General features: G+C 37.2%; 1 protein-coding gene across 1 annotated transcript in view; it reads left to right on the top strand.

Annotated features, from left to right (window-relative positions):
* The window catches only part of CDKL2 (cyclin dependent kinase like 2), a 52743-nt gene that overhangs the window by 14291 nt on the left and 13792 nt on the right, over positions 1–24660 (top strand). The window contains exons 3-10 of the mRNA XM_042936183.1: positions 5030–5224; positions 7399–7577; positions 9501–9613; positions 10868–11007; positions 20270–20358; positions 22588–22723; positions 23596–23894; positions 24511–24604. Of these exons, the coding sequence (XP_042792117.1) occupies positions 5030–5224; positions 7399–7577; positions 9501–9613; positions 10868–11007; positions 20270–20358; positions 22588–22723; positions 23596–23894; positions 24511–24604 (1245 nt within the window). The remainder of the gene's footprint in view (positions 1–5029; positions 5225–7398; positions 7578–9500; positions 9614–10867; positions 11008–20269; positions 20359–22587; positions 22724–23595; positions 23895–24510; positions 24605–24660) is intronic.

Raw genomic sequence — 24660 nt, forward strand, 5'->3', positions numbered from 1 at the left:
GGTATGTCTTGTACTATTTTCTTGATAGCTGGAAATGATATACTGGGTAAAAGGAACTGTTGTAAATAGGTTTTAGGAATGCGGAGGTCAGGGGGGAAGGGAAGAGTTTTGTAGTCCTGTAAAAGGACATATAGGTCTCAGTCTTTTAATGTTCTTATACTTCTGGATGGTGAACTTTGCAAGTGTTTCTCAGTTTTTTCTCCCTTCCTTAGGTGGGACAGGATAGCTAGAGTAGTATGAAGTTGAGCATTCCCTTCCTCAGGCCATTTAGGCTCTGAAAATACCACAGCTGCTTAGACTCTGCTTAACCAGTTTTTGCTGAGGGAAGGCCTTGTTTTTTTTAATTTTTAAAAAATGTTTATTTGTGTGTTTGTTTATTTATTTATTTATTTATTTAGACAAAGACAGAGAACTGGGTAGGGGCAGAGAGAGAATCCCAAGCAGTCTCTGCACTGTCAGTGCAGAGCCTGACAAGGGACTTAAACTCATGAACCATGAGACCATGACCTGAGCCAAAACCAAGAGTCGGATACTTAACCAACTGAGCTACCCAGGCACCCCCAGGACAGGCTTTGTTAAGAAGCACAGAGCTCTGGGGCACCTGGGTGTCTCAGTTGGTTAAGTGTCTGACTTTGGCTCAGGTCATGATCTTGGGATTCGTGAATTCCAGTCTTGCGTTGGGCTCTGTGCTGACAGCTCAGAACCTGGAGACTGCTTCAGATTCTGTGTCTCCCTCTCTCTCTCTCTCTCTCTGCCCCTCCCCCACTTGCATTCTCTCTCTCTCTCTCTCTCTCTCTCTCTCTCTCTCTCTTTCTCTCTCAAAAATAAATAAACATTTTAAAAAATTTTTAAAAAGAAGAACAGAGCTCTGGCATATTTCAGAATGGTTCCTTTCTCCTCTACCTGTGGAAGGAGAAGGAGGCTTTTCTCCAAAATTTACTCTGGGAATCTGGCTGAGCTCCTGGAGATAAATCTTACAATATGGTGGGGGCCCCTCTGTGACTGGGTTCCTCTGGGGTTTTTAACTTTCAGATTTGTCCATAGTGAGCCTCCAGTAATTTGCCAATTACAGTTCAGGTTTTCCTGCCTTGGCACTGGTTCCTGCAAAGATTTCCACCTGTAAATCTGCTCCAGTAAAAGGACTCCATATATTTTCCTGCCTATCTCTTCAATCTTGGGGGCAGTGGCTTGCCTATATCCTCTCTTCTGTTATGGATCTAACAAGAGTTGTTGATTTTTGTGTATTCTGCTTTTTAAAAAATGTTTATTTATTTTGGAGAGAGAGAGCAGGAGTGGGGGTGGGGTGCAGAGAGAGAGGGAGACAAAGAATCCCAAGCAGGCTCCAAAATCTAAGCTGCCAGCACAGAGCCCAACTTGCGGCTCGAACCCACGAACTATGAGATCATGACCTGAGCTGAAGCCAGATGCTTTACTGACTGAACCACCCTGGTGCCCATAGTGTATTCTGCTTTTTACTTGTTAGGATGAAGTAGAAACTTCCAAGCTCTTTACACACAGAATCAGAAACCAGAAGTTTCCATACCTTTTTAGATTTAATTTTACCAGAAGTCTGTGTGTGTGAGTATGTGTGTGTGTGTGTGTGTTTGTGTATGCTTATAATAAAAACCTTTTGCTTGTTAAAGGGCAAACAAGGAGCCCTTAGACTGAGGTGGCTGGAATGCCTTGGCCACCCACTAGAGCAAACTGAACGAAACCTAAGCCAGAGTCAATTTCTGTAAATGCCTGAAAGTTAAGATACTGTAACTTAAAAACAACCACTCACAAACAGCAAAGTTGGCTTTCCTAAATAAAGCAACCACTTACAAGATAACCAACCAAATAATTTCCTCACTCTGCTTCTGCATCTGCTCTATACAAGCCTTTCCCTTAGCTTCTGCTGCGAGAATGCTCCTAACCTCTTTCAGTTTGATGATGCCCTGTGCAAATTGATGTTTGCTCAAAAATTCTTACATAAATTTTAATGTGCTTCAGTTTATCTTTTAACACACTGATGCATATTTTATTTTAACACATGAATATGCTATAAAAATTTTTTTTATGTTTACCATTTGAGAGAGAGAGAGAGAGAGCACAAGCAAGGGAGGGGCAGAGAGAGGGAGACACAGAATCAGAAGCAGGTTCCAGGCTCTTGAGCTGCCAGCACAGAGCCTGCCGTGGGGCTCGAACTCACAGACCTCGAGATTGTGATCTGAACTGAAGTTGGCTGCTTAACCGACGGAGCCACCCAGGTGCCCCGAATATATTGTAAAATTTGAATGATTTTCCCTGCCATCTTTGTATGCTGGCAATTTAGTTGTAAACAACTATATCTACCAGAAGCACTTTATTCATATACAAGAATATGGATGTATATGGAGCAGTGTTGTGTGCATGTCAAATGGCAGCACACTCTACTCACTGACCTGATCTTGCTTTTTTCACTTAATGTATCTTAGTGATTATTGCATATCAGTAGACATAAAACTCCCCTTTAAAAAAAAATTGCTGCAATTTATTTCATTGTATGGATTTACCTTAATTCACTTAACCAGTGATATATTTGGAAAGTTCTTTGTGATTCAATCTGGAATCTTTTAATAGGTGAGTTTAGCCCATTTATAGTTATGATGTAACAGGTAAGTGTGATCTTAGTTTTAATTTTTTTCCCCCTTAAGAGTCAGTATGGCTTAGTGGTTAAGAATAAGAAATCTAAATATTTTTCATTCAAATCAGCTACATGTCTGGGTGTGCTTACATAGCAGACGTTCTGGACATGAAGGAGGAACTAAGCAAACATGAAATGTTGTCAGGAAAAGACAGGCCACAGTGACTGGGTTTTGTAGGTACTCATGCTTCCTTTTGAATCCTGTGTCTAGCAGTTATTGCTGTGTGACCTTGGACGAGTTACTTAAAATCTGTGTGCTTTAGTTTCCTTGTCTGTAAATCAGACTAATAATAATGGTACCTGTTTCATAGGGTTTTTGTGCTTAGAATAGTGTTTAGAACATAGTAAACAGTATGTATTAGTTATTATTATTTGTAATATCATGCTGTTTTAGTACACCTTTAAAAATATTTTTCTATATAATTTCTAAATTATTTTTAAAATATTGAATGTGTTTCCTTTGATAATTTGGAAAGGTTTTATTTTTTACTATTTGTTACCTTTATAACTATAGCATTATATGATATACTTAATCCTTTGTAAAGTAATTATTATGTTTCTATTTCCTTTTCTCTCCCACTCTCTCATCTGATTTTCTAAGTTTATTTATTTATTTTGAGAAAGAGAGAGAGCGAGCAAGTTGGGGAGGGGCATGGAGAGAGCAAGAGAGAGAAGAGAGAGAGAAAGAGAGAGAGAGAGAGAAAATCCCAAGCAGGCTCTACACTTCAGCTCAGAGCCCAACACAGGGCTTGAACCTATGACCCTTGAGATCGTGACCTGAGCTGAAATCAAGAGTCAGACAATTAACCAACTGAGCCACCCAGGCGCCCCAACTCATCTGATTTTCGAAGACATCTTATTTATCTTATTGTTTACCATTAAACCTGTAAATATAATTAGGCCTTGTAATTTAAAGTTTCATGTTAAAAATATAATTTTGACCCATCGACAAGGAAATCAACATATGTACACTCTTGTTTGCATCTTTTCTTCTTTCTTCTAAATTTGTTAGAAATATTGTTTGTGCCTCGGGGCGCCTGGGTGGCTCAGTCGGTTAAGCGGCCGACTTCGGCTCAGGTCATGATCTCACGGTCAGTGAGTTCAAGCCCCGCGTCAGGCTCTGTGCTGATGGCTCAGAGCCTGGAGCCTGTTTCAGATTCTGTGTCTCCCTCTCTCTCTCTCTGACCCTCCCCCGTTCATGCTCTGTTTCTCTGTCTCAAAAATAAATAAACGTTAAAAAAAAAAATTAAAAATAAAAAAAAGAAATATTGTTTGTGCCTTGTTAAATTTTAAATAGTCACCTTCTGTTTTGTGATTGTGATGTGCACATTTTTATTAAGACTTAGTCCCACACTAATGAATTCACCATTCTCAATATTTTTCACTGTTGTCTTTTACTTGAACGACAGTTTTGTTGGATGTAAAGTTCCTGGATCACTCTTTCCTTGAGGGTTTTTAGGGCTATATTCTAGTGGTTTCTTTCCCTTTAATGGTGGCAACATTTTCTGGTGAATGTTTATTTGTTTCCTTCTTTCTTCCTCTTTTCTTAGAGCATCTTTGAATAGATCCTGGATTGGTTTCTTTTTGATTGTTTCTTATCTTGTAACAAAGTGAGCCCTTCCTGGACTAGCTATCTGTAGAAGGTTCATTTAGGGGAAAGGCTATGCTCTTGTTTCAGGCTAGCAGGAATTCACCATGATTCACAATGATGTTCCTTACAATGCAAGCCTGATCTGTGGGATTGACTTCTGTTATCCTTGCATTTGCTGATTTGTTCATAATGAGTTGTTTTGCCTTCCATTTGGCCTCACCAAGAGATTGCTTCCAGCGAATGAGTTTCTGTGTAATTATTCAGGCCTCCCTTCCCTGGTATTTCTCGGTGCCATTCAGTTCTAGGGTTGCTTTCACAGACAGCCTATGAATCTTGTTCCTATTATAGCAAAGAAGGAGTTTTTTGTTTTTGTTTTTTCCTTTTTCAGGGTATGTCACCAATTTTGGATTACTTGGCTCTACCAGCTTTTTAGCCACAGGTGATCTCTTGGTATCTTCCTAAACTTCTGTTTCACCTTGACTAGATTTGGCAGTCCCACCTCATTCGTAGTGGGTAGGGGTCTAGATCCTGCTTAGTTCCATCAAAGGTGGAGCTACATTTCTTTCTCATTGGCTTTATTGTATTATCTGAGAGGAGAATGGGGCAGTATGGTCTTTTGACTATAATTTAAAAACCAGAACATACTTTTAACAATTTATACTGTTTATGAATTTTATTTGTTTTTCTTATCCTAAGACTTTAGATTGTGACTAATTGCTACATAATTTGATCTTGGAAAAATTATTTTGCATTTTTTTTTTTTTTTACTACAGCAACTGAGACATGAAAATCTGGTCAATCTGTTGGAAGTGTGTAAGAAAAAAAAACGATGGTACCTAGTCTTTGAATTTGTTGACCATACAATTCTTGATGACTTGGAGCTCTTTCCAAATGGTCTAGACTACCAACTGGTTCAGAAGTATTTATTTCAGATTATTAATGGAATTGGATTTTGTCACAGTCACAATGTAAGTATTTAGGTTAAATAATGATTTTGCCAATGATTAACTCACCAGATACTATCACTTAATTAATGAGACACTTGCCTAACCTAAAGTTTGGACCAGTAAAGTAATTGAAATAAACTGTGTTACTTTGATACTGCTAATTTTCATGATTCATAATAACATGTATTCTTTCTTCCAACATTTTATTATGACAATTTTAGGCTATACCGAAAAGTTGAAAGAGTGTACATGAAATACCCATATAACCACCATGTGGACTCTATACTTGTTAACATTTTGCTGTATTTGCTTTATGAGATATTTATTCATCTAGTCATCTATTTATCTACCCATTACTCTGTCTTATTTATTTATGCATTTGAAAGTAAGTTACAGACATCAGTACATTTCAACTTTAAATACTTCAGCTATGCATATTAAACTAGAGTTTAAAATTTGTTTGCTGTGATTTTTTGCTTTTTTGTTTTTTTAAGGTAGCATTTGCTGAGTGAAATGCACAAATTTTAAGTTCACATTCTCTTGCCTAGTTGTGATGTATGAAAATCCCTGCTCTTACCCTATTTCTATCACAATCATTTTATATCCTTTGAATATCATATAAAAGCACCTCTAGGTGAAACGACATTTATAAAATGAATAACTCAGCACATTGATTCTACCAGTTTTACAAAATATTTTTAAATGACATTTTTTTGGTATGATTATACAAGTAACAAATGCTAATAGAGTGGGGCTGGCCCTGTGACCTCACCGTTGATGTCTAGGATGTAACAGAAGTTGGTAGCCTTACAAAATGCTCAGCAATGGCAGATAGATGCTGGTCATCTGGAAGAGCTTAAAATAAATATATTTTTTAAAATTTCAAAATGAAGCTTACTTGTATTAGAGAATAAGCCTGATGATTTGTTTTGCCTAGCTGTAGAGTTTTTAGTATTTCTCCCACTGTCCTGTTTTCTCCTTCCATAGTCTCTCCTTTAGAAATCTTAACAACTGACCTTGTTTTACTCTTTTTACATTTCTGATTGCCTGATGAATGCCTCCACTTGGGTGCTCAACAATCCACTTAAAAGCCCACATGGCTAAAACTAAACTACTTACTATTCCATCAGAACAAACTTTTTCTAGACGTTTCTTTTTTTTTTTTTTTTTTTAATGTTTTTATTTATTTTTGAGACAGAGAGAGACGGAGCATGAGCAGGGGAGGGGGAGGGAGAGAGGGAGACACAGAATCCGAAGCAGGCTCCAGGCTCTGAGCTGTCAGCACAGAGCCCGACGCGGGGCTCGAACTCACAGACCGTGAGATCATGACCTGAGCCGAAGTCGGACACTCAACCGACTGAGCCACCCAGGCGCCCCTAGACGTTTCTTTTTTTGATGGAACCACCATTATTTTAGATTCCCAGGTTTAAGTAAAATATCTGAGATTACTTCCTAAGTTCTGTTCATTCTTGACTGAAGATATTTCTAACTTGTACCTCTTTCCATTCTATTCCTCTGAATACCAGCCTTGTTTGGGCCCTTATCCTCTCGTAGTTGTCCCAATGTTCTTCTCCTGGCTTTTAGTCCTTCTTCTGACTTAGTTTGTTTATGGGCCAACATCTATAAATACCATATCGGTTATGTCACTTCTGTGGATTCCCATGGCCTTGACACCAACTCAGACTTCCCAGGCTGGAAGTTGAGTCAGCCTTCCACCCTAGTATATAACCTCTACTCTAGGAAAAACACTTCCCCAGAGTTTCCTGATCTATTTTTGTCTTTGCTTTTTTGCTCTTCTTGTTACCTTAACTTGGATTGTCCTTCCATTTCTACATTTATTGAGGTCACACATAGTATTAGAGACCTGTCTTTCATAAAATTTTTCCGTGACCAGTCTAGTCTTCAATGATAGTCTTACTTTCTTAGTCTTGAGAGTAGTCATTAACAGAACAATTGATTTGGTATTTAGTAATATATATTTCATCCAATATCTTTGATTAAGTGAAATTTCAAGCATAAATGTTCTTTCTTGCTCAGCTAGGTCCCAGTTTCTTTAAAGCCAGGAACAATTTTATATGCTTTTATCTGTATTTGTTATAGGGACAAAAATAGTACCCTGCACATGGCAGGTGCTCAAAAAATAACATACTTAACTTGATGTGCCAATATATGTCATACTTCGCTTTTTGTCTTAGATCATACACAGAGATATAAAGCCAGAGAATATATTAGTCTCCCAATCTGGCGTTGTCAAGTTATGTGATTTTGGATTTGCGCGGACATTGGCAGCCCCTGGGGAAGTTTATACTGATTATGTGGCCACCCGATGGTACAGAGCTCCAGAACTATTGGTCGGCGATGTCAAGTATGGCAAGTAAGACATCAGGAAAGGGGGTGGAGGGCAGAGAGGGCATATTTAACACATTTTTTCTTGATAAAATGGAATATGTTTCTAATATAATGAAAGATCACTCTAACACTGAAAGGAAAGTTTTACATTTAAGGGAACTTTATTTATTTAACAAATTAAATCCAAGTTGGTTAACATACAGTGTAATAATGATTTCAGGCATAGAATTTCGTGATTCATCACTCCCATGTAACATCCAGTGCTCATGCCAACAAGTGCCCTCCTTAATGCCCATCACCCATTTACCCAATCCCCCACCCAGCACGTTCTCTGTGTTTAAGAGTCTCTTACAGTTTGCCTCCCTCTGTTTTTATGTTATTTTTCCTTCCCTTCCCCTATGTTCATCTGTTGTGTTTCTTAAATTTACATTTAGGGAACTTTAAGACTTGTTCTTTTTGGTGCTTCCCCTTTAAATGTTGTGTGTGTGTGTGTGTGTGTGTGTGTGTGTGTGTGTGTACGAGCGTGTGCTTGTGTGCTTGCAATAAATTGGGGTGAGCATACTTATTTTAAAGGTAGAGAAATCAAGATGAGCAAGTGGGTTTTTTGGTGTGTGTGGTCTGTTCTCTACAGTGGGTTGGAAATAGATGTATTTATTACTTGTAAAGAAAGACAACACTGATTGGGTAAGTCTGACACTTGGAATGAGGCAAGGTGGAATTGACAAGGATGAGGGGAGAAACATAATTGAGTGGAACGTTTTTAAAATATAAATTATCTGCATAAATGAGTTCTTCAAAGAAGAAGGGATGGTAACTCACGGCTTTTGGTAGAAATCTTTCTCAAATGTTTTCTAGGGGTGCCTGGGTGGCTCCGTCAGTTAGGCCTCCCCACTGTATTTCAGCTCAGGTCATGATTTCACAGTTTATCAGATCCAGCCCTGTGTCCAGCTCCATAGTGAGAGTGTGGAGCCTGCTTGGGATTCTCTCTCCCTCTCTATCTGCCCATTCCTCTCTCCCACTCACATGTTCATGCACACACACTCTCTCTCTCTCTCTCGCTCTCAAAATAAATAAATAAACATTTAAAAATGTTTTCTACACTTTCTGTGTTTTCAGTGCACACATCATTTAATATTTTCTTGATTACTCTGAGTTCTCATTTTGTTATACTGTAACTTTTCTATAATTTTATTTTTATTTTATTAGAAATTTTTTTTTAATGTTTATTTTTTGAGAGAAAGAGCACGAGCAGGGGAGGGACAAGAGGGGAGTCACAGATTTCAAAGCAGGCTCCAGGCTCTGAGCTGTCAGCCCAGAGCCCAAAGTGGGGCTCAAACTCATGAACTGTGAGATCATGACCTGAGCCAAATTGGATGCTTAATCAACTGAGCCACCCAGGTACCCCTTTATACCATTTTATAATTCAGCTATGACCTTAAACAATTTCAAGTTAGTTGTCCCTATGTGAATGATACCAGCATATTCTGCTTTAAGTTCTTGGGTCTGATTTTTAAGATAATGTTTCTATTTTTCCTGTTAGCTCCTAGTTCCCCTTGTTACTGTATGTGTCCCAAACAACCTTCTCCTGTGCTGTTTTGCTGTTTTCAGTGTGTGGTGGGATATATTGATCAACCTGGTTAGAATAATGTATAAACAAAGAATGAATAGGCTTTGAATGAAAACCCAAAAAACTTATTTCCAGAATAAAGTACACATAATAACGGTTTTGAGAAGCCTTTTCCTTCTTGTCACGTGATTGAAGTTTCTGGAAATCTGACTTAGGTAAAATTGGGAATCATTACTTGAAGTTTATAGGGAAATGTATTTTTATGAGTAATTTAACGCTTGCTACTAATATTCTCAATACCAAATAGTAATATGCAGAACAGATTCAGTCACATAAACATAGTAGGATGCCAGATTTTATACCACATTGCTTTTATTTCAGGGCTGTTGATGTATGGGCCATTGGCTGTCTGGTAACTGAAATGCTCATGGGAGAACCCCTTTTTCCTGGAGATTCTGATATTGATCAGCTATATCATATTATGACGTGTTTAGGTAAGATTATACATCTGCATTTTAAATTTTAGAGGTTTTTCTCCTATGTTTTTGTTTGTATTGATTTTACTACTTGTTAGTATATTAAAGATGGTATGTGTTTTAAGTGGAGGTAGGGAGCAAATAGGAAAATCTCATCTATTTATATTAATTCATTCTCAGTCTGGCTTTGGTTTGTCTGGCAAATGGTCTTATTCATGCTCTCATCCACCCTCCTGCCCCACTCCCCACAAAGAAAAGAGCAAAGGCTGTGCATTTTCTCTGCACTTTTGCATCAATAAATCACATGTAGAGGATGCAAATGGTTTTTTCTGAGGGGCGGGGTTAGCAAGTATTTGGTGGAATCTGACTGTTACCCTTATCCTCATCTTCAAATTGAGAGACCGAGACTTCTTAGGTAGTTTAATCTTGTTGCAGATATGACTTTTGTTGTTAGTGTTTTGGACAGAATTTTAAAGCTAGATTATCAAAGTCTTACATTTGTTGAAATACGAACTTCATATTGGGAGATGGATCTTGGAAAATGGAAATAATGGGAAAATACTTGGGGGGGGGGCATTTAACTGTTGGATTTTAAGTTTCCAGGGTAGAAATTCAATAAACAATACAGTAGTTTCTTACAGCAGAATTTTCATATGTATTTTATACTAGATTAGGTACTAAAGTTGAAGAAAAAGATAAAACTGCTCAAATCAGACTTTAAACACAGGTACAAAATCAGTAGATTTTTAAATTTTTGAAAAAAATTTTAATTTTTTAAAATTTAAATTTTAATAATTAAAACAATTTATTTTCATTTTCAAACTAAATTCTTAAAGGGTGGAACTTATTTAGATTCTGATCATATGACTAGTAATATTTTCATTGTTTTGGTCAGCACTTTATGCTTTGTTGTTAGAAATGAAGTGTTGGTACTTATTTCTAAAAAACTAGAAAATGTTCTTTACCTATCCTTTTCCTATGCACCCTCATGACTTCAGTTCTATATATAGTGGCTTGTGAATTTTCTAAATGAGTAGGTTGAGATAAGAATGTTAATTTTCTTGAGTTGACTTACATCAAAACCACTATTGAAGACTGCCAGGTACCATCACCATAAGAACACTGTTTTTGGGTGATTTTGCATGCTGAGACAGCCCTAACTCCAAGTCCATAAGCTGTGTTCTACTCTTTTGTCCATGCCACATCACCTGTCTCTTTGCCATTTCTATCATGAGGTATAATGACAGAGATGTGTGCTGTTCTCACTTCCAGGTAATCTAATTCCAAGACATCAGGAGCTGTTTTATAAAAATCCTGTGTTTGCTGGAGTAAGGTTGCCTGAAATCAAGGAAACAGAACCTCTTGAAAGACGCTATCCCAAGCTCTCTGAAGTTGTGATAGATTTAGCAAAGGTAATCATATGTTTTACTTTCTTACAGTGAATTTATATTATGGAGACATGGTTTTCTCTTTTTCTTGTCTAGTTGATCTTTTAGGTCAACGATTTCCTCTCTTGATTTTATTTTGTTATTATTTTTTAAATTTTTTTAACGTTTTATTTATTTTTGAGACAGAGCATGAACAGGGGAGGGTCAGAGAGAGGGAGACACAGAATCTGAAACAGGCTCCAGGCTCTGAGCTGTCAGCACAGAGCCCGACGCGGGGCTCGAACTCATGGACCGTGAGATCATGACCTGAGCCGAAGTTGGCCGCTTAACTGGCTGAGCCACCCAGGCACCACTGTTATTATTTTTTAAGTATTATTGTATTTTTTAAGTATTATTTTAAGTATTATATTAAGTGTTATTATTTTTTTAAGTAAACTCTACCCCCAACGTGGGCCTCAAAACTTGGGACCCTGAGATCAAGAGTCACATCCTCTACTGACTGAGCCAGGCAGGCCTCTCTCCCTGCCCCCACCCTTTCTTTGCCAGTAAGCTCTATGCCTAACATGGGGCTCAAACTCACAACCTCCAGATCAAGAGTCGCATGCTCCACGGAATGAGCCAGCCAGGTGCCCCTATATTGCTTTTAGTTTGTTTTTTTTAGTTAATTTATTCTCAAGTTAGTTAACATGCAGTGTAGTCTTGCCTTCAGAAGTAGAATCCAGTGATTCATCACTTACATATAACACCCAGTGCTCATTCCAACAAGTGCCCTCCTTAATGTCTATCACCCATTTTCCCCACCCCATCAACCCTCAGTTTCTCTGTATTTAAGCATTTCTTATGGTTTGCCTCCCTCTCTGTTTTTATCTTATTTTTACTACCCTTCCCCTATGATCATCTATTAAATTTCTCAAATTACACATGTGATTGAAATCATGTCATGTGATATCTGTCTTTCTCTGACCGACTTATTTCATTTAGCATAATACTCTTCAGTTCCATCTGTGTGGAACTGTGTGTGTGTATTATATATGTATGTATACATGTATATATACATGTATGTGTATATGTGTATATACATATATGTGCATTTAATATATATTATATACACATACTGTATACGTATGTATGTGTATATGTATATATGTATGTATATACCACATCTTCTTAATTCATGCATCAGTTGATGGACATTTGGACTCTTTCCATAATTGGACTATTGTTTATAGTGCTGCTATAAATGTTGTGGTACATGTGCTCCTTTGAATCAGCACTTCTGTATCCTTTGCATAAATTCCTAGTAGTGCTGTTGCTGGGTCATAGGGTAATTCCATTTTTAATTATTTGAGGAACCTCCATACTGTTTCCCCAGAATGGCTGCACCAGTTTTCATTCCCACCAAAAGTGCAAGAGGATTCCCCTTTCTCCACATCTTCACCAACATCTGTTGTTTCCTGAGTTGTTCATTTTAATAAATCTGACTTGTGTGAGGTGGTGTCTCATTGTGGTTTTGATTTGTATTCCCCTGATGAGGAGTGATGTTGAGGATCTTTCGTGTGTCTGTTTGCCATCTGGATGTCTTCTTTGGAAAAGTGTCTATTCATATCTCCTGCCCAGTTCTTCACTGGATTATTTGTTTTTTTGGGTGTTGAGTTTGATAAATTCTTTATAGATTTTGATGGTTTCCTGTCTCACATTTAGGTCTTTCATCCATCTTGAATTTATTTTTGTGTATGCTGTAAGAAAGTGGTCCAGTTTCATTCTTCTGCATGTTGCTGTGCAGTTCTCCCAGCACCATTTGCTAAAGAGACTGTCTTTTTTCCATTGGATATTCTTTCCTGCTTTGTCAAAGATTAGTTGACCATATATTTGTGGGTCCATTTCTGAGTTCTCTATTCTATTCCATTTGTCTATGTGCTACTGTCTTGATGATTATAGCTTTGTAGTAGAGGCTAAAGTCTAGGATTATGATGCCTCCTGCTTTGGTTTTCTTTTTTACCATTACTTTCGCTATTCAGGATGTTTTGTGGTTCCATACAAATTTTAGGTTTGTTTGTTTTAACTCTGTGAAGAATGCTGGTACAATTTTGATTGGGATTGCATTGAATGTGTACATTGCTTTGGGTAGTATTGACATTTTAACAGTATTTGTTCTTCCAACGTGAGCATGGAATGTTTTTCCATTTCTTTGGGTCTTCTTCAATTTCTTTCATAAGCTTTCTATAGTTTTCAGCATACAGATCTCTTACCTCTTTGGTTAGGTGTATTCCTAGGTATTTTATGGTTTTTGATGCAATTGTAAATGGGATTGATACCCTGATACCTCCTTCTCTTGCTTCATTATTGGTGTATAGAAACATGACTGATTTCTGTACATTGATTTTATATCCTGCGACTTTGCTGAACTCCTGTATCAGCTCTGGCAGTTTTTTGATGGAGTCTTTAGGGTTTTCCATGTAGAGTATCATGTCATCTGTGAAGAGGGAAAGTTTGACTACTTCTTTGCCAGTTTGGATGCCTTTTATTTCATTTTGTTGTCGATCGCTGAAGTTAGGACTTCCAACACTAGTTAACCAACAGTAATGAGAGTGGACATCCCTGTTGTGTTCCTGATCTCAGGAGGAAAACTCTCAAGTTTTTCCCCATTGAGGGTGATCTTAGCTGTGGGCCTTTCACATATGGCTTTTATCATATTAAGATATGTTCCTTCTATCCTGACTTTCTTGAGAGTTTTTATTAAGAAAGGATGCTGTATTTTGTCAAATGCTTTTTCTATTGACAGGATCATATGGTTCTTATCCTTTTTTCTATTAATGTGATGTATCATGCTGATTGATTTGTGAATATTGAATCAACCCTGTAGCCCAGGAATGAATCCCATTTGATCATGATGAATAATTCTTTCAACATACTGTTGAATTCAATTTGCCAGTATCTTGTTGAGAATTTTGGCATCCATGTTCATCAGGGGTATTGACCTGATTTCTCCTTTTTAGTAGGGTCTTTGTCTGGTTTTGGAATCAAGGTAATGCTGGATTCATAGAATAAGTCTGGAAGTTTTTCTTCCATTTCTATATTTAGAATAGTTTGAGAAGAATAGGTATTAACTCTGCTTTAAATTTCTGTAGATTCCCCTGGGAAGCCACCTGGCCCAGGACTGTTATTTGTTGGGAGATTTTTGATAACTGATTCAATTTCTTCACTGGTTATGGGTCTGTTCAAACTTTCTATTTCTTCTCGTTTGAGTTTTGGTAGTGTGTGAGTGTCTAGGAATTTGTCCATTTCTTCCAGATTGTCTAGTTTGTTAGCATATAATTTTTCATAGTATTCTCTAATAATTGTATTTTTGTGGTGTTGGTTGTGATCTCTCCTCTTTCATTCGTGATTTTATCTATTTGGGTCCTCTCTCTTTTCTTTTTGAGAAGTCCGGCGAGAGGTTTATTAATTTTGTTTATTCTTTCAAAAACTCAGCTCTTAGATTCATTGATCTGTTCTGCTGTTCTTTAGGATTCTATATTGTTTATTTCTGCCCTAATATTTATTATTTCTCTTCTTCTGTTGGCTTTGGGCTTTCTTTGCTGCTGCCTTTCTAGCTCCTTTAGGTGTAAGGTTAGGTTGTGTATTTGGGACCTTTCTTGCTTCTTGAGATAGGCCTAAACTGCAATGAATTTTCCCCTTAAGACTACCTTTGCTGCATCCCAAAGGATTTGGACTGTCAAGTTTTCATTTTCATTTGCTTCCATATATTTTTAGATTTCTTCTTTAATTTGACTCATTCATTCTTTAGTAGGATGTTCTTTAGCCTCCATGTAATTGGGGGCTTCCCAGATTTTTTCTTGTGGTTGGTTTCAAGATTCATAGCATTGTGATCTGAAAATATGCATGGTATGACCTCAATCTTTTTATACTTGTTGAGGGATGTTTTGTGACCCAGTATGTGATATATTTTGGACAATTTTCCATGTGTGCTTGAGAAGAATGTGTTAGTCCATTCAGAGCCATTGTTTCTTTATTGATTTTCTGCCTAGATGATCTGTCCATTGTTGTAAGCAGAGTATTAAAGTCCCCTACAATTGCAGTATTATTATCCATACATTTGTTTAGGTTTGTGATTAATTGGTTTATATATTTGGGTGCTCTCTTCCACATTGGGGGCATAAACATTTACAATTGTTATCTCTTCTTTTTTTTTCTTTTCAAAGTTTATTTATTTGTTTTGAGAGAGAGAGAGAGGATGAGAGAGAGAATCCCAAGCAGGCTCTGCACTGTCAGCACAGAGCCCAATGTGGAGCTCGATCCCATGACCCTGGAATCATGACCTTAGCCAAAATCAAGAGTAGGATGCGTAACTGACTGAGCCACCCAAGTGCCTCCACAATTGTTAGCTCTTCCTGATGGATAGATCCCTTAATTTATACAATGCCCTTCTTCAATTCTTGTTACGATCTTTGTTTTAAAATCTAGTTTGTCTGATATAAGTATGGCTACTCTGGCTTTCTTTTGATGTCCAGTAGCGTGACAGATGGTTCTTCATCCTCTCACTTTCAATCTGCTGGTGTCCTTAGGTCTAAGATGAGTCTCTTGTAGGCAGCATATAGATAGATCTTATTTTTATTATTCATTATGATACCCTGTGTCTTTTCATTGAGGCATTTAGTCCATTTACATTCAGAGTGATTATTGAAAGATATGGATTTAGTGCCATTGTGTTATCTGTAGGTTTCATGTTTGTGGTGATGTCTCTGGTCCTTTGTAGTCTTTGCTGTTTTCCACTCACAGAGTCCCCCTTAGGATCTCCTGCAGGGCTGGTTTAGTGGTCATGAACTCCTTTAGTTTTTGTTTGTCTGGGAAAACCTTTCTTTCTACTATTCTTTTTTTTTTTTTTTTTTTAATTTAATTTTTTATTTTTTAAAATTTACATCCAAATTAGTTAGCATATAGTGAAACAATGATTTCAGGAGTAGATTCCTTAATGCCCCTTACCCATTTAGCTCATCCCCCCTCCTGCAACCCCTCCAGTAACCCTCAGTTTGTTCTCCATATTTAAGAGTCTCTTCTGTTTTGTCCTCCTCCCTCTTTTTATATTATGTTTGTTTCCCTTCCCTTATGTTCATCTGTTTTGTCTCTTAAAGTCCTCATATGAGTGAAGACACATGATTTTTGTTTTTCTCTGCCTGACTAATTTCACTTAGCATAATACCCTCCAGTTCCATCCACGCAGTTGTAAATGGCAAGATTTAATTCTTTTTGATTGCCGAGTAATACTCCATTGTATATATATCCCACATCTTCTTTAGCCATTCATCCATCGATGGACATTTGGGTTCTTTCCATACTTTGGCTATTGTTGATAGTGCTGCTGTAAACATGGGGGTGCATGTGTCCCTTCAAAACAGCACACCTGTATCCCGTGGATAGATGCCTAGTAGTGCAATTGCTAGGTCGTAGGGTAGTTCTATTTTTAGTTTTTTGAGGAGCCTCCATACTGTTTTCCAGAGTGGCTGCACCAGTTTGCATTCCCACCAACAATGCAAAAGAGATCCTCATCCTCTTTCTCCGCATCCTCGCCAACATCTGTTATTGCCTGAGTTGTTAATGTTAGCCATTCTGACAGGTGTAAGGTGATATCTCATTGTGGTTTTGATTTGTATTTCCCTGATGATGAGTGATGTTGAGCATTTTTTCATGTGTCTGTTGGCCATCTGGATGTCCTCCTTGGAGAAGTGTGTATTCATGTCTTTTGCCCATTTCTTCACTGGATGATTTGTTTTTTGGGTGTTGAGTTTGATAAGTTCTTTATAGATTTTGGATACTAACCCTTTATCTGTTATGTCATTTGCAAATATCTTCTCCCATTCTGTCGGTTGCTCTCTCTACTATTCTTAATGACAGCCTTGCTGGATAAAGGATTCTTGGCTGCGTATTTTTCCTATTCAGCACATTGAATATTTCCTGCCCCTCCCTTCTGGCCTGCCAAGTTTCAGTGGACAGGTCTGCTACTACCTTATGTATCTACCCTTGTAGGTTAAGGCCCCTTTGTCCCTAGCTGCTTTCAGAATTCTCTCTTTATCTTTGTATTTTGTCAGTTTCACTGTGATATGTCATGAAGTTGACCTGTTTTTGTTGATTTTGAAGGGAATTCTCTGTGCCTTTTGGACTTGGATGCCTGTTTTCTTCCCCAGATTAGGGAAGTTCTCAGCTATAATTTGTTCAAATAAACCTTCTGCCCCTTTCTCTTGCTCTTCCTCTTCTGGAACTCCTATGATACGGTTATTATTTTATTTCATGGAATCATTTACCTCTCTAATTCTACCCTCGTGATCTAGTAATTTCCTTTCCCTCTTTTTTCCAGCTTCATCATTTTCCATAATTTTATCTTCTATTTCATCTATTCTCTCTTCTGCTTCTTCCATCCTTGTTGTCACTGTATCTAGTTTATTTTGCATCTCATTTATAGCATTTCTTAATTCATTGTGACTATTCCTTAGGTCTTTGATCTCTGCAGCAGTAGATTCTCTGCTGTCTTCTATGTGTTTTACAAGCTCAGCTATTAGTTTTATGACTGTTATTCTAAATTCTTGCTCAGATATATTGTTTATATCTGTTTTGAACAATTCTCTATCTGTCATTTCTTCCTGGATTTTCTCTTGAGGAGAATTCTTCCATTTCATCATTTTGGCTAGGTTTCTGTCTTTTATGTGTTTAATAGCTTGTTATGCGTCCTGCATCTGTGAGTACTACTATATTAAAAAGGGTCATATGCTGTCCAGGGCCTGACACTTCAGGAAGTGTTTTTGGAGTGTGTTACATGCACTCTGTTGTTGCGTTTTGACTGCTCTATCCCACTGATCAGTCCTCTGCAAAGCTCCTCCTTGCTTGTAGTGGTGGAGTGTTTGAACCTTCCACCAGGTTTGCTTTGATTTGTTCATTGGAGTAACCCTGATTTGCCCTTGGGTGAAAGTTTTTTCTCCTAGATTGCAGAGTAGAGAGGAAACTGGCTATGACTTTATAGTTCACCTCTATTTCTTCTCATAAGACATTTTGGCATGGGATGTCATGCCAATTACAGACACATTTAAAGCTGGTATTCCACACCACAATGCCAATGTCCTGCGTTTGGGCCCTGGTGGCTGTAATTTTTGTACATTAAGAAAGAGTTTAAAAAGTTAAATAATTTGGCAGGGAGATCTTTGGAAGGAAAGGCCTGAAAAAAAATTTTTAAAGGAATTTTTTTAAGCTTATTTATTTATCCTGAGAGAGAGAGAGAGAGAGAGAGCGTGCGCACAAGTTGTGAGGAACAAAGAGAGAGGGAGAGAGAGAGAATCCCAAGCAGGATCTGTACTGTCAGCACAGAGCCGGATGTGGGGCCCAAACCCACAAACTACAAGATCATGACCTGAGCTGAAACCAAGAGTTGGACGCCTAACCTACTCAGCCACCCAGGTGCAAGGCCTGAAAATTTTATTTGTTTTAAGAAACTGTTTAGTGTTATCTAGCATGTTTTAAGTATAAAAACATCCTCATAACAGTATCTTTTTAATGTTTAACATTTGAAATGCAAGCCTATATTAAGTGGAAAAGAGAAGAAAAATGGATAAGGAAATAAAAAGAAAGGTAAAGAACTAGCAAATTATTATTTTTTTTAATATTTTTTATTTTTGAGAGAGAGAGAGAGACAGAGAGACAGAGAGAGAGAGAGAGAAGGAGGAACAGAGAGAGAGGGAGACACAGAATCTAAAGCAGGCTCCAGGCTCTGAGCTATCGGCACAGAGCCCAATGCGGGGCTTGAACTCAAGGACTGTGAGATCATGACCTGAGCTGAAGTTGGAAGCTTAACTGACTGAGCCACCCAGGTGCCCCAAGAACTAGCAAATTATTAAAGCACAGGGCATAGGATCATGACATGTACTGTAGTGTTAAGGAGGCTTTTGCTTAACGACTAGATTTGCTGAAGCTAATTTACAAATGATCATCACCTTTGCCTTGTAGTTGAGGGAGATATTAGGGCAATTCTCACTAGACCTTTTGGAGTTGTTAGATCAAAAAATTCTTATTAATTAGGACTTTCCTGAAGTATTGATAAAATAAGTGCAGTATATCTAAAACACCAAGATCATATCACATTTACTCAAGATATTTTTTGCTTTTAAAATTTTTAAAATAACTCATTAATAAAAGTTTATTAAGCTTATAAACAATTGTAACAAGTTCTTAGATGAATACATTTCTACTTTTCTATGTAATCTTCTAACAGATTTAAATATTTTTCATGGAGGCCAGGTTTATTTATGTCCCTTATAATAGAATTCCCATAACGTTTAAACATTTTATTCTGGAAAACTCCAAACAGAGAAGTAGAAAGAATAGTAGTACAATGAACCCTTGTGTATTTATCATCTAGATGCAACAATTAACAGCATCTTGACAGTCTTCTTTTTACCTATCTTCATCCTCCTCAGCTTTGTTTTTTGTAGCATTTTGAAGCAAATCCTGGATATTCTATTACTTCACTTATAAATACCTTAATCATTTGTAGAATTTTTCTTGTTCATCTAAAGCTATTTATTGAGTTTTTTCTGTTTTTCCTGGCATTAAGTGGTTCTAATAAGTCAGAACAAGACCTGCATTAAAATCAGATAATCTATGTGAAGTATCCAGCACAGTGGTATACACAGAATAGGCCCTTTCCCTTCTATTGTGCAAGGCTTTAAATTTTAAAAATTAGGGAAAAAATATTTCCCTAATATTATAAAACATCTAACTAATGCTCAAAGTGTCACTGATTTTCTCATAATTTCTTTTTATAGTTCGAACTAGGATCTACATGAAGTCTATAGATCACAATTGGTGGATATATCTTAATTTACGAGCTCATCTTTATCTCTTTTCTTTTTTGTTTAAACCTTGCCATTTATTTGTTAAAGAAAGTAGGTTGTTTGACCCTTAGAATTATCCACATAGTATAGTTTAATATGCTCCTCTGTCTTGTATTTCTTATAAACTAGAGCTAGAGCTCATCAGAATCAGGTTGATTTTTGGCAAGACCATGTCGTAAGAGGTTTGTATGTTTCCATCTAGAGACACCACATGTCTGATGGTCTTTCTTTTTGTGATATTAGCAACCACTAGTGGTCATTGTCTAGATTTGTATTTTTTTCTTTATCATTTATTATGTTTTTAAAGTTCATTGACTATAAACAGCAATTTTCTATTTTTCTACATTCAGAAATTTAAATGTAGGCAGTTTTTGTTTGATATGAGCTGTATGTATTCCTTGGTTTTCCAGAAATGCTTACATATTGACCCAGACAAAAGGCCCTTCTGTGCTGAGCTCCTGCACCATGATTTCTTTCATATGGATGGATTTGCTGAGAGGTATAGTACTGGCTCATGTTTTCTGGGGTGTCCCAACCTAGAGTTAAAGTAAAGGTATTTCTCTTATTTCTATACACACCCGCTTGTATACAGTCTCAAATATTGACCACCCTACCTCTATTCAGCCTTAGCAATAATGCAGTTCCTAGGAGTGGTCCCCCGCGTTCACTGAATTAGGGGTCTAGGTTGACATGAAGCAGTTACATCCTGCTTTTCTTTCTGTCTCCCTGTGGTGACATCTACCACTCAGGTCACTGATTTGTGTGTTGCTACGAGTTCGTGTTGCCATCGTTTTGGGTACTGATGCATTTCCAAAGGTACCATCTCCTGTTGCCACTGTACCCACATCACACCCGGTCATGTGACACTGTTGCCAGTGCTGTGCTGGGACCTGGATGTGCCAAACTTGTGAGTGCCAGAGCTGCCGGTGCGGTCTCTTGTGCTGTCTCAGCTGCTGGCATCAGTGTAGCTAACAAAACCAAGAATAGTGAGATGAGTGGCAATGACAATGCTTGACATTTCTACCAATCCATTTAGTGTTTAGCTTAATGAAAGATACCTCAGTTCTCATATTGCATCTGCGTTCAATTAGTTGTGTTAGGTTGTTTTGATTGAGATCTACAAATAAACCTTGGCCTCACATATATATGGAGTTGGAAAATGGAAGAGTATTTTAATAGCCCTTTTAGATAATTGTGGGTATTCTTTATTGAGTCCATAACCTAAATTTTGATACTATGCCAAAACTTGGCAGTAGTAGTTCTTAAGGGTTGGTTGCATTGCAGAGTCTGAAACATATCAGTGAGCTTTCCATACCCTGTTACATTAAAATCCATTTATCTATCTTCTTGCACTTTGAATAGAGCTTTTAGCCATGTGTGTTTTTGTGGAATCATTATTAGTCATTTGGAAAATACTGTTTTGCTAAATAATGCAGATCTTTAAAATGGTGACACATTTCATTATATAGTATCAAAAAGTCACATTCTCTCTCATCAGAAAAGTCTTTTTAAGTATTGAGAATTGGCTACAGTCACACTAGTGCACACAAGTTTAACAGAATTGTAATTTTGCATAAAAATGTGATTTTTATCGTCAACACAAATGCTGTCAGTTGTTTTCCTTTGCTCATTTTTTAAAAGTAAATGTTTGCAGAATACTCCAAGTCTGAATAACTGTAGTTTTCTGTCATCCTTTCTTTCAAGTAAAAAATGTTGCACGAAAGAAGTGGCTAGTTTAGTTTGTATCTCAAACAATAACACAGTTCCTTTCCCTAAGACAGCCACTGCACTTCGGTTCGTAACGGGGTGCTTCATGCACATTCCCTTCTTTCACACAGAATATGAAAAAAGACTTGTGTTCAAAGGTTTTGATTTAATAAAATTAATACTTCTTTATTATTTCATAAGGGACGTTCTTAAGCAAAACTGCCTTTGTTTTTTTAAACTGAGAATGTGCGTATGAATATGAAGAATGCCATAACTGTTAGTACAGTTTGGTGCCATTGCTTTAATTCTTGGTAAGGTGCCAGCGGTTTCACCTACCATTGCTTTTTACACCATCAGTGCCAGTGTTAATGTAGAGGAAAAGCAGTCATCTTCCTATTAAGGTAAAGAATAGCTTTGACCTTGTGAACCTCCTGAAAAGTTCTCAGGGATTCCCAGGGTTCTACAGACTGCCTTTTGAGAACTGCTAATCTAGGCCATACTTTTTCTCATGAAAAGAAAATGTTTTTTAATGTATGTTTATTTTTGAGAGAGAGAGCCACAGAGTGCGAGTGGGGGAGGGGCAGAGAGAAACACAGAATCCCAAGCAGGCTCCAACACAGAGCCTGTCAGCACAGAGCCTTACCCGGGGCTCAAACTCACGAACCGTGAGATCATGACCTGAGCCAAAGTCAGACACTTAACTGACTGAGCCACCCAAGTGCCCCAATAATTTTTCTTATTTTAAATAACATACTCTAGTTTAATACTCAATACAAAAAAAAAATCTTGAAAATGAATTTTTTCTAGGTTTATCTGTCTTATACAATTTTATTGTGTTTAAAAAAATTTTTTTAATGTTTATTTATTTTTGAGAGAGAGAGAGAGAGAGAGAGTGAGTGCAAGCAGGGGAGGGACTCAAACTCATGAACCATGAGATCATGACCTGAGCCAAAGTTGGAGGCTTAACCCACTGCAGGCGCCCCTACAATTTTCTTGTATTGACAAATGTATTTTTATGTAGGTTTTCTCAGGAACTACAGTTAAAAGTACAGAAAGATGCCAGAAATATTTCTTTATCTAAAAAATCTCAAAGCAGAAAGAAGGAAAAGGAAAAAGGTGATTCCTTAGGCGAAGATAGAAAAATGCTTGTGGTACAGGTAAATGTCCATGTTTTCATGTGTATTAAATTTTAAATGTAATATATCCTTTTATTTTTGGAGGAAAATAAATGAATATAAAAAAAGAGGTTTTCTGAGCAGTGAGCAAGTTGTTAACTTTTAGCTTAGTTGTAAAAATGTACCTTCTCTATAGACGTTACCTTTTGAAAAACTGTCTTAACATATCGTGTTTTGAGTGCCTACTGTGTACCAGAGTGTGTATCAGACTGTGCAGTAGGTCTTGTCAGGAAGTCATACTTATCTAAGAACATTTAGACCCATGTACTCACATACAAACACATGAACACAAACACATGCATGTATCATTTTTTCCCTTAAATGATATGAGAGAAAAATATCATTTACATTTTTTTGTATAAAGTAGAGCACTTTAAAATTGAGATTTGGGTATTTAATTTATTTGAAGTTTACATTTGCATGTTGGTTACCTAGAATCTGTTCTTGGTAAGGTAATTCCAATCCATCAACAATCCACTCACATTTTTTCAAATGAACCAAAAGAAGAAGGCAGTTCTCAGTTTTGTATTTCCTGACTTTAGATATATAAGAACAAAAGTAGTGATACTTAATTTCTCTTTCACATTTTTCTACTGAAATATATATAAATTTGATATATGTGTGTATCATATTCACCTGATATATAGCAGAGCTATTGCATTTCTATTCAAAATAAATGTCTGACCAAGAATCCTGGGTGTAATTTTAATTCCATAGATAGAATAAAGAAAACAGGGGCACGAGAAGGTGATATTTATGGAATTCTGCAGTAGTTGACGAGTTCTTTACAGGAAGAGGTAATTTTTCATTCTCCTCAGATCATTAATGTTGTTAACATTTTTATTAATGGTCAGGATACCAATGCTGATCCCAAAATTAAAGATTCTAAAGTATTTAAAATAAAAGGGCCAAAACCGGACGGAGAAAAAGTTGAAAAAGTCAGTCGAGCTTCAAATGCGAGCTGTCTCCCTGACAGTGGGATGAGCCGCATCACAACCGTGCCTTCTACAAGCCTCAGAGATTGCAGCAACGGAAGCGTGGATCACACCAGAAATCTAGGCGTGGCAATTCCCCCACTTGCGCACAATCTTTCCACGGTAGCTCCCGGTGTTAATTCTGGAATGGTGAATATCCCAGGAGTTCAGAGTCACAGGTATGAATGAGAAAAATAAGAACAAAATGTTGTTTCAGGGTATGTCTGCAAATTGCGAGTGTTAATCGATTCAGCCACATTCTACTTTCGGGCTTCTGGGTGCTCTTCATTCTTGTAAGTGTTCTGTTTCAAAATGCTTTTGGCCTATGTAATGAAAGTCATTAGCATTTGATAAAAAAAACATTCACCTGAGTCTTAAGAAAGTGGATTGTGCTCTGTAAGGTGAAGAGGGTCTATAAATATTTATTCTAAAAATGTGAAAGGAGGTTATCATAATAAAAGAAATAATTGGTTTTGGGCGTCTGCTGCTACATGGTATGGCTGTGGGTATTTGGTGGTACAAAGAAGCTCATTTGGGAAATTTTGCTGAAAGAAAAGTAATTTATTTGTTTGGACTTGGGAGCGAGGTGGGAGGCATGAGGGTAGTGGTAAAGGACAGAACGTTTCACCAGAATTACGTGCATTGTATGATTATGAATAGGCATTAAATGCTGATTAAACTGCATGTCACTTAGTTTTGTGTCATTTGGTTTTGGTTTTGTGCTTGAAAAAAATAGTTACTGCTGGTTCTAACTTAAATTTGTTGTTGTTGTTGTTGTTGTTGTTGTTGTTGCAGAGTGGATGAGAAAACCAAGAAGTATTGCATTCCATTTGTGAAACCACATAAACATTCTCCATCAGGCATTTATAATATTAATGTGACCACATCAGTAAGTGAACTGTTACTCCCATGATAGAAGAGCAAGCATTAGTCATTTCTAGACTT

Source organism: Panthera leo, chromosome B1 (genome assembly GCF_018350215.1).
Source record: "Panthera leo isolate Ple1 chromosome B1, P.leo_Ple1_pat1.1, whole genome shotgun sequence".
NCBI lineage: Eukaryota > Metazoa > Chordata > Mammalia > Carnivora > Felidae > Panthera > Panthera leo.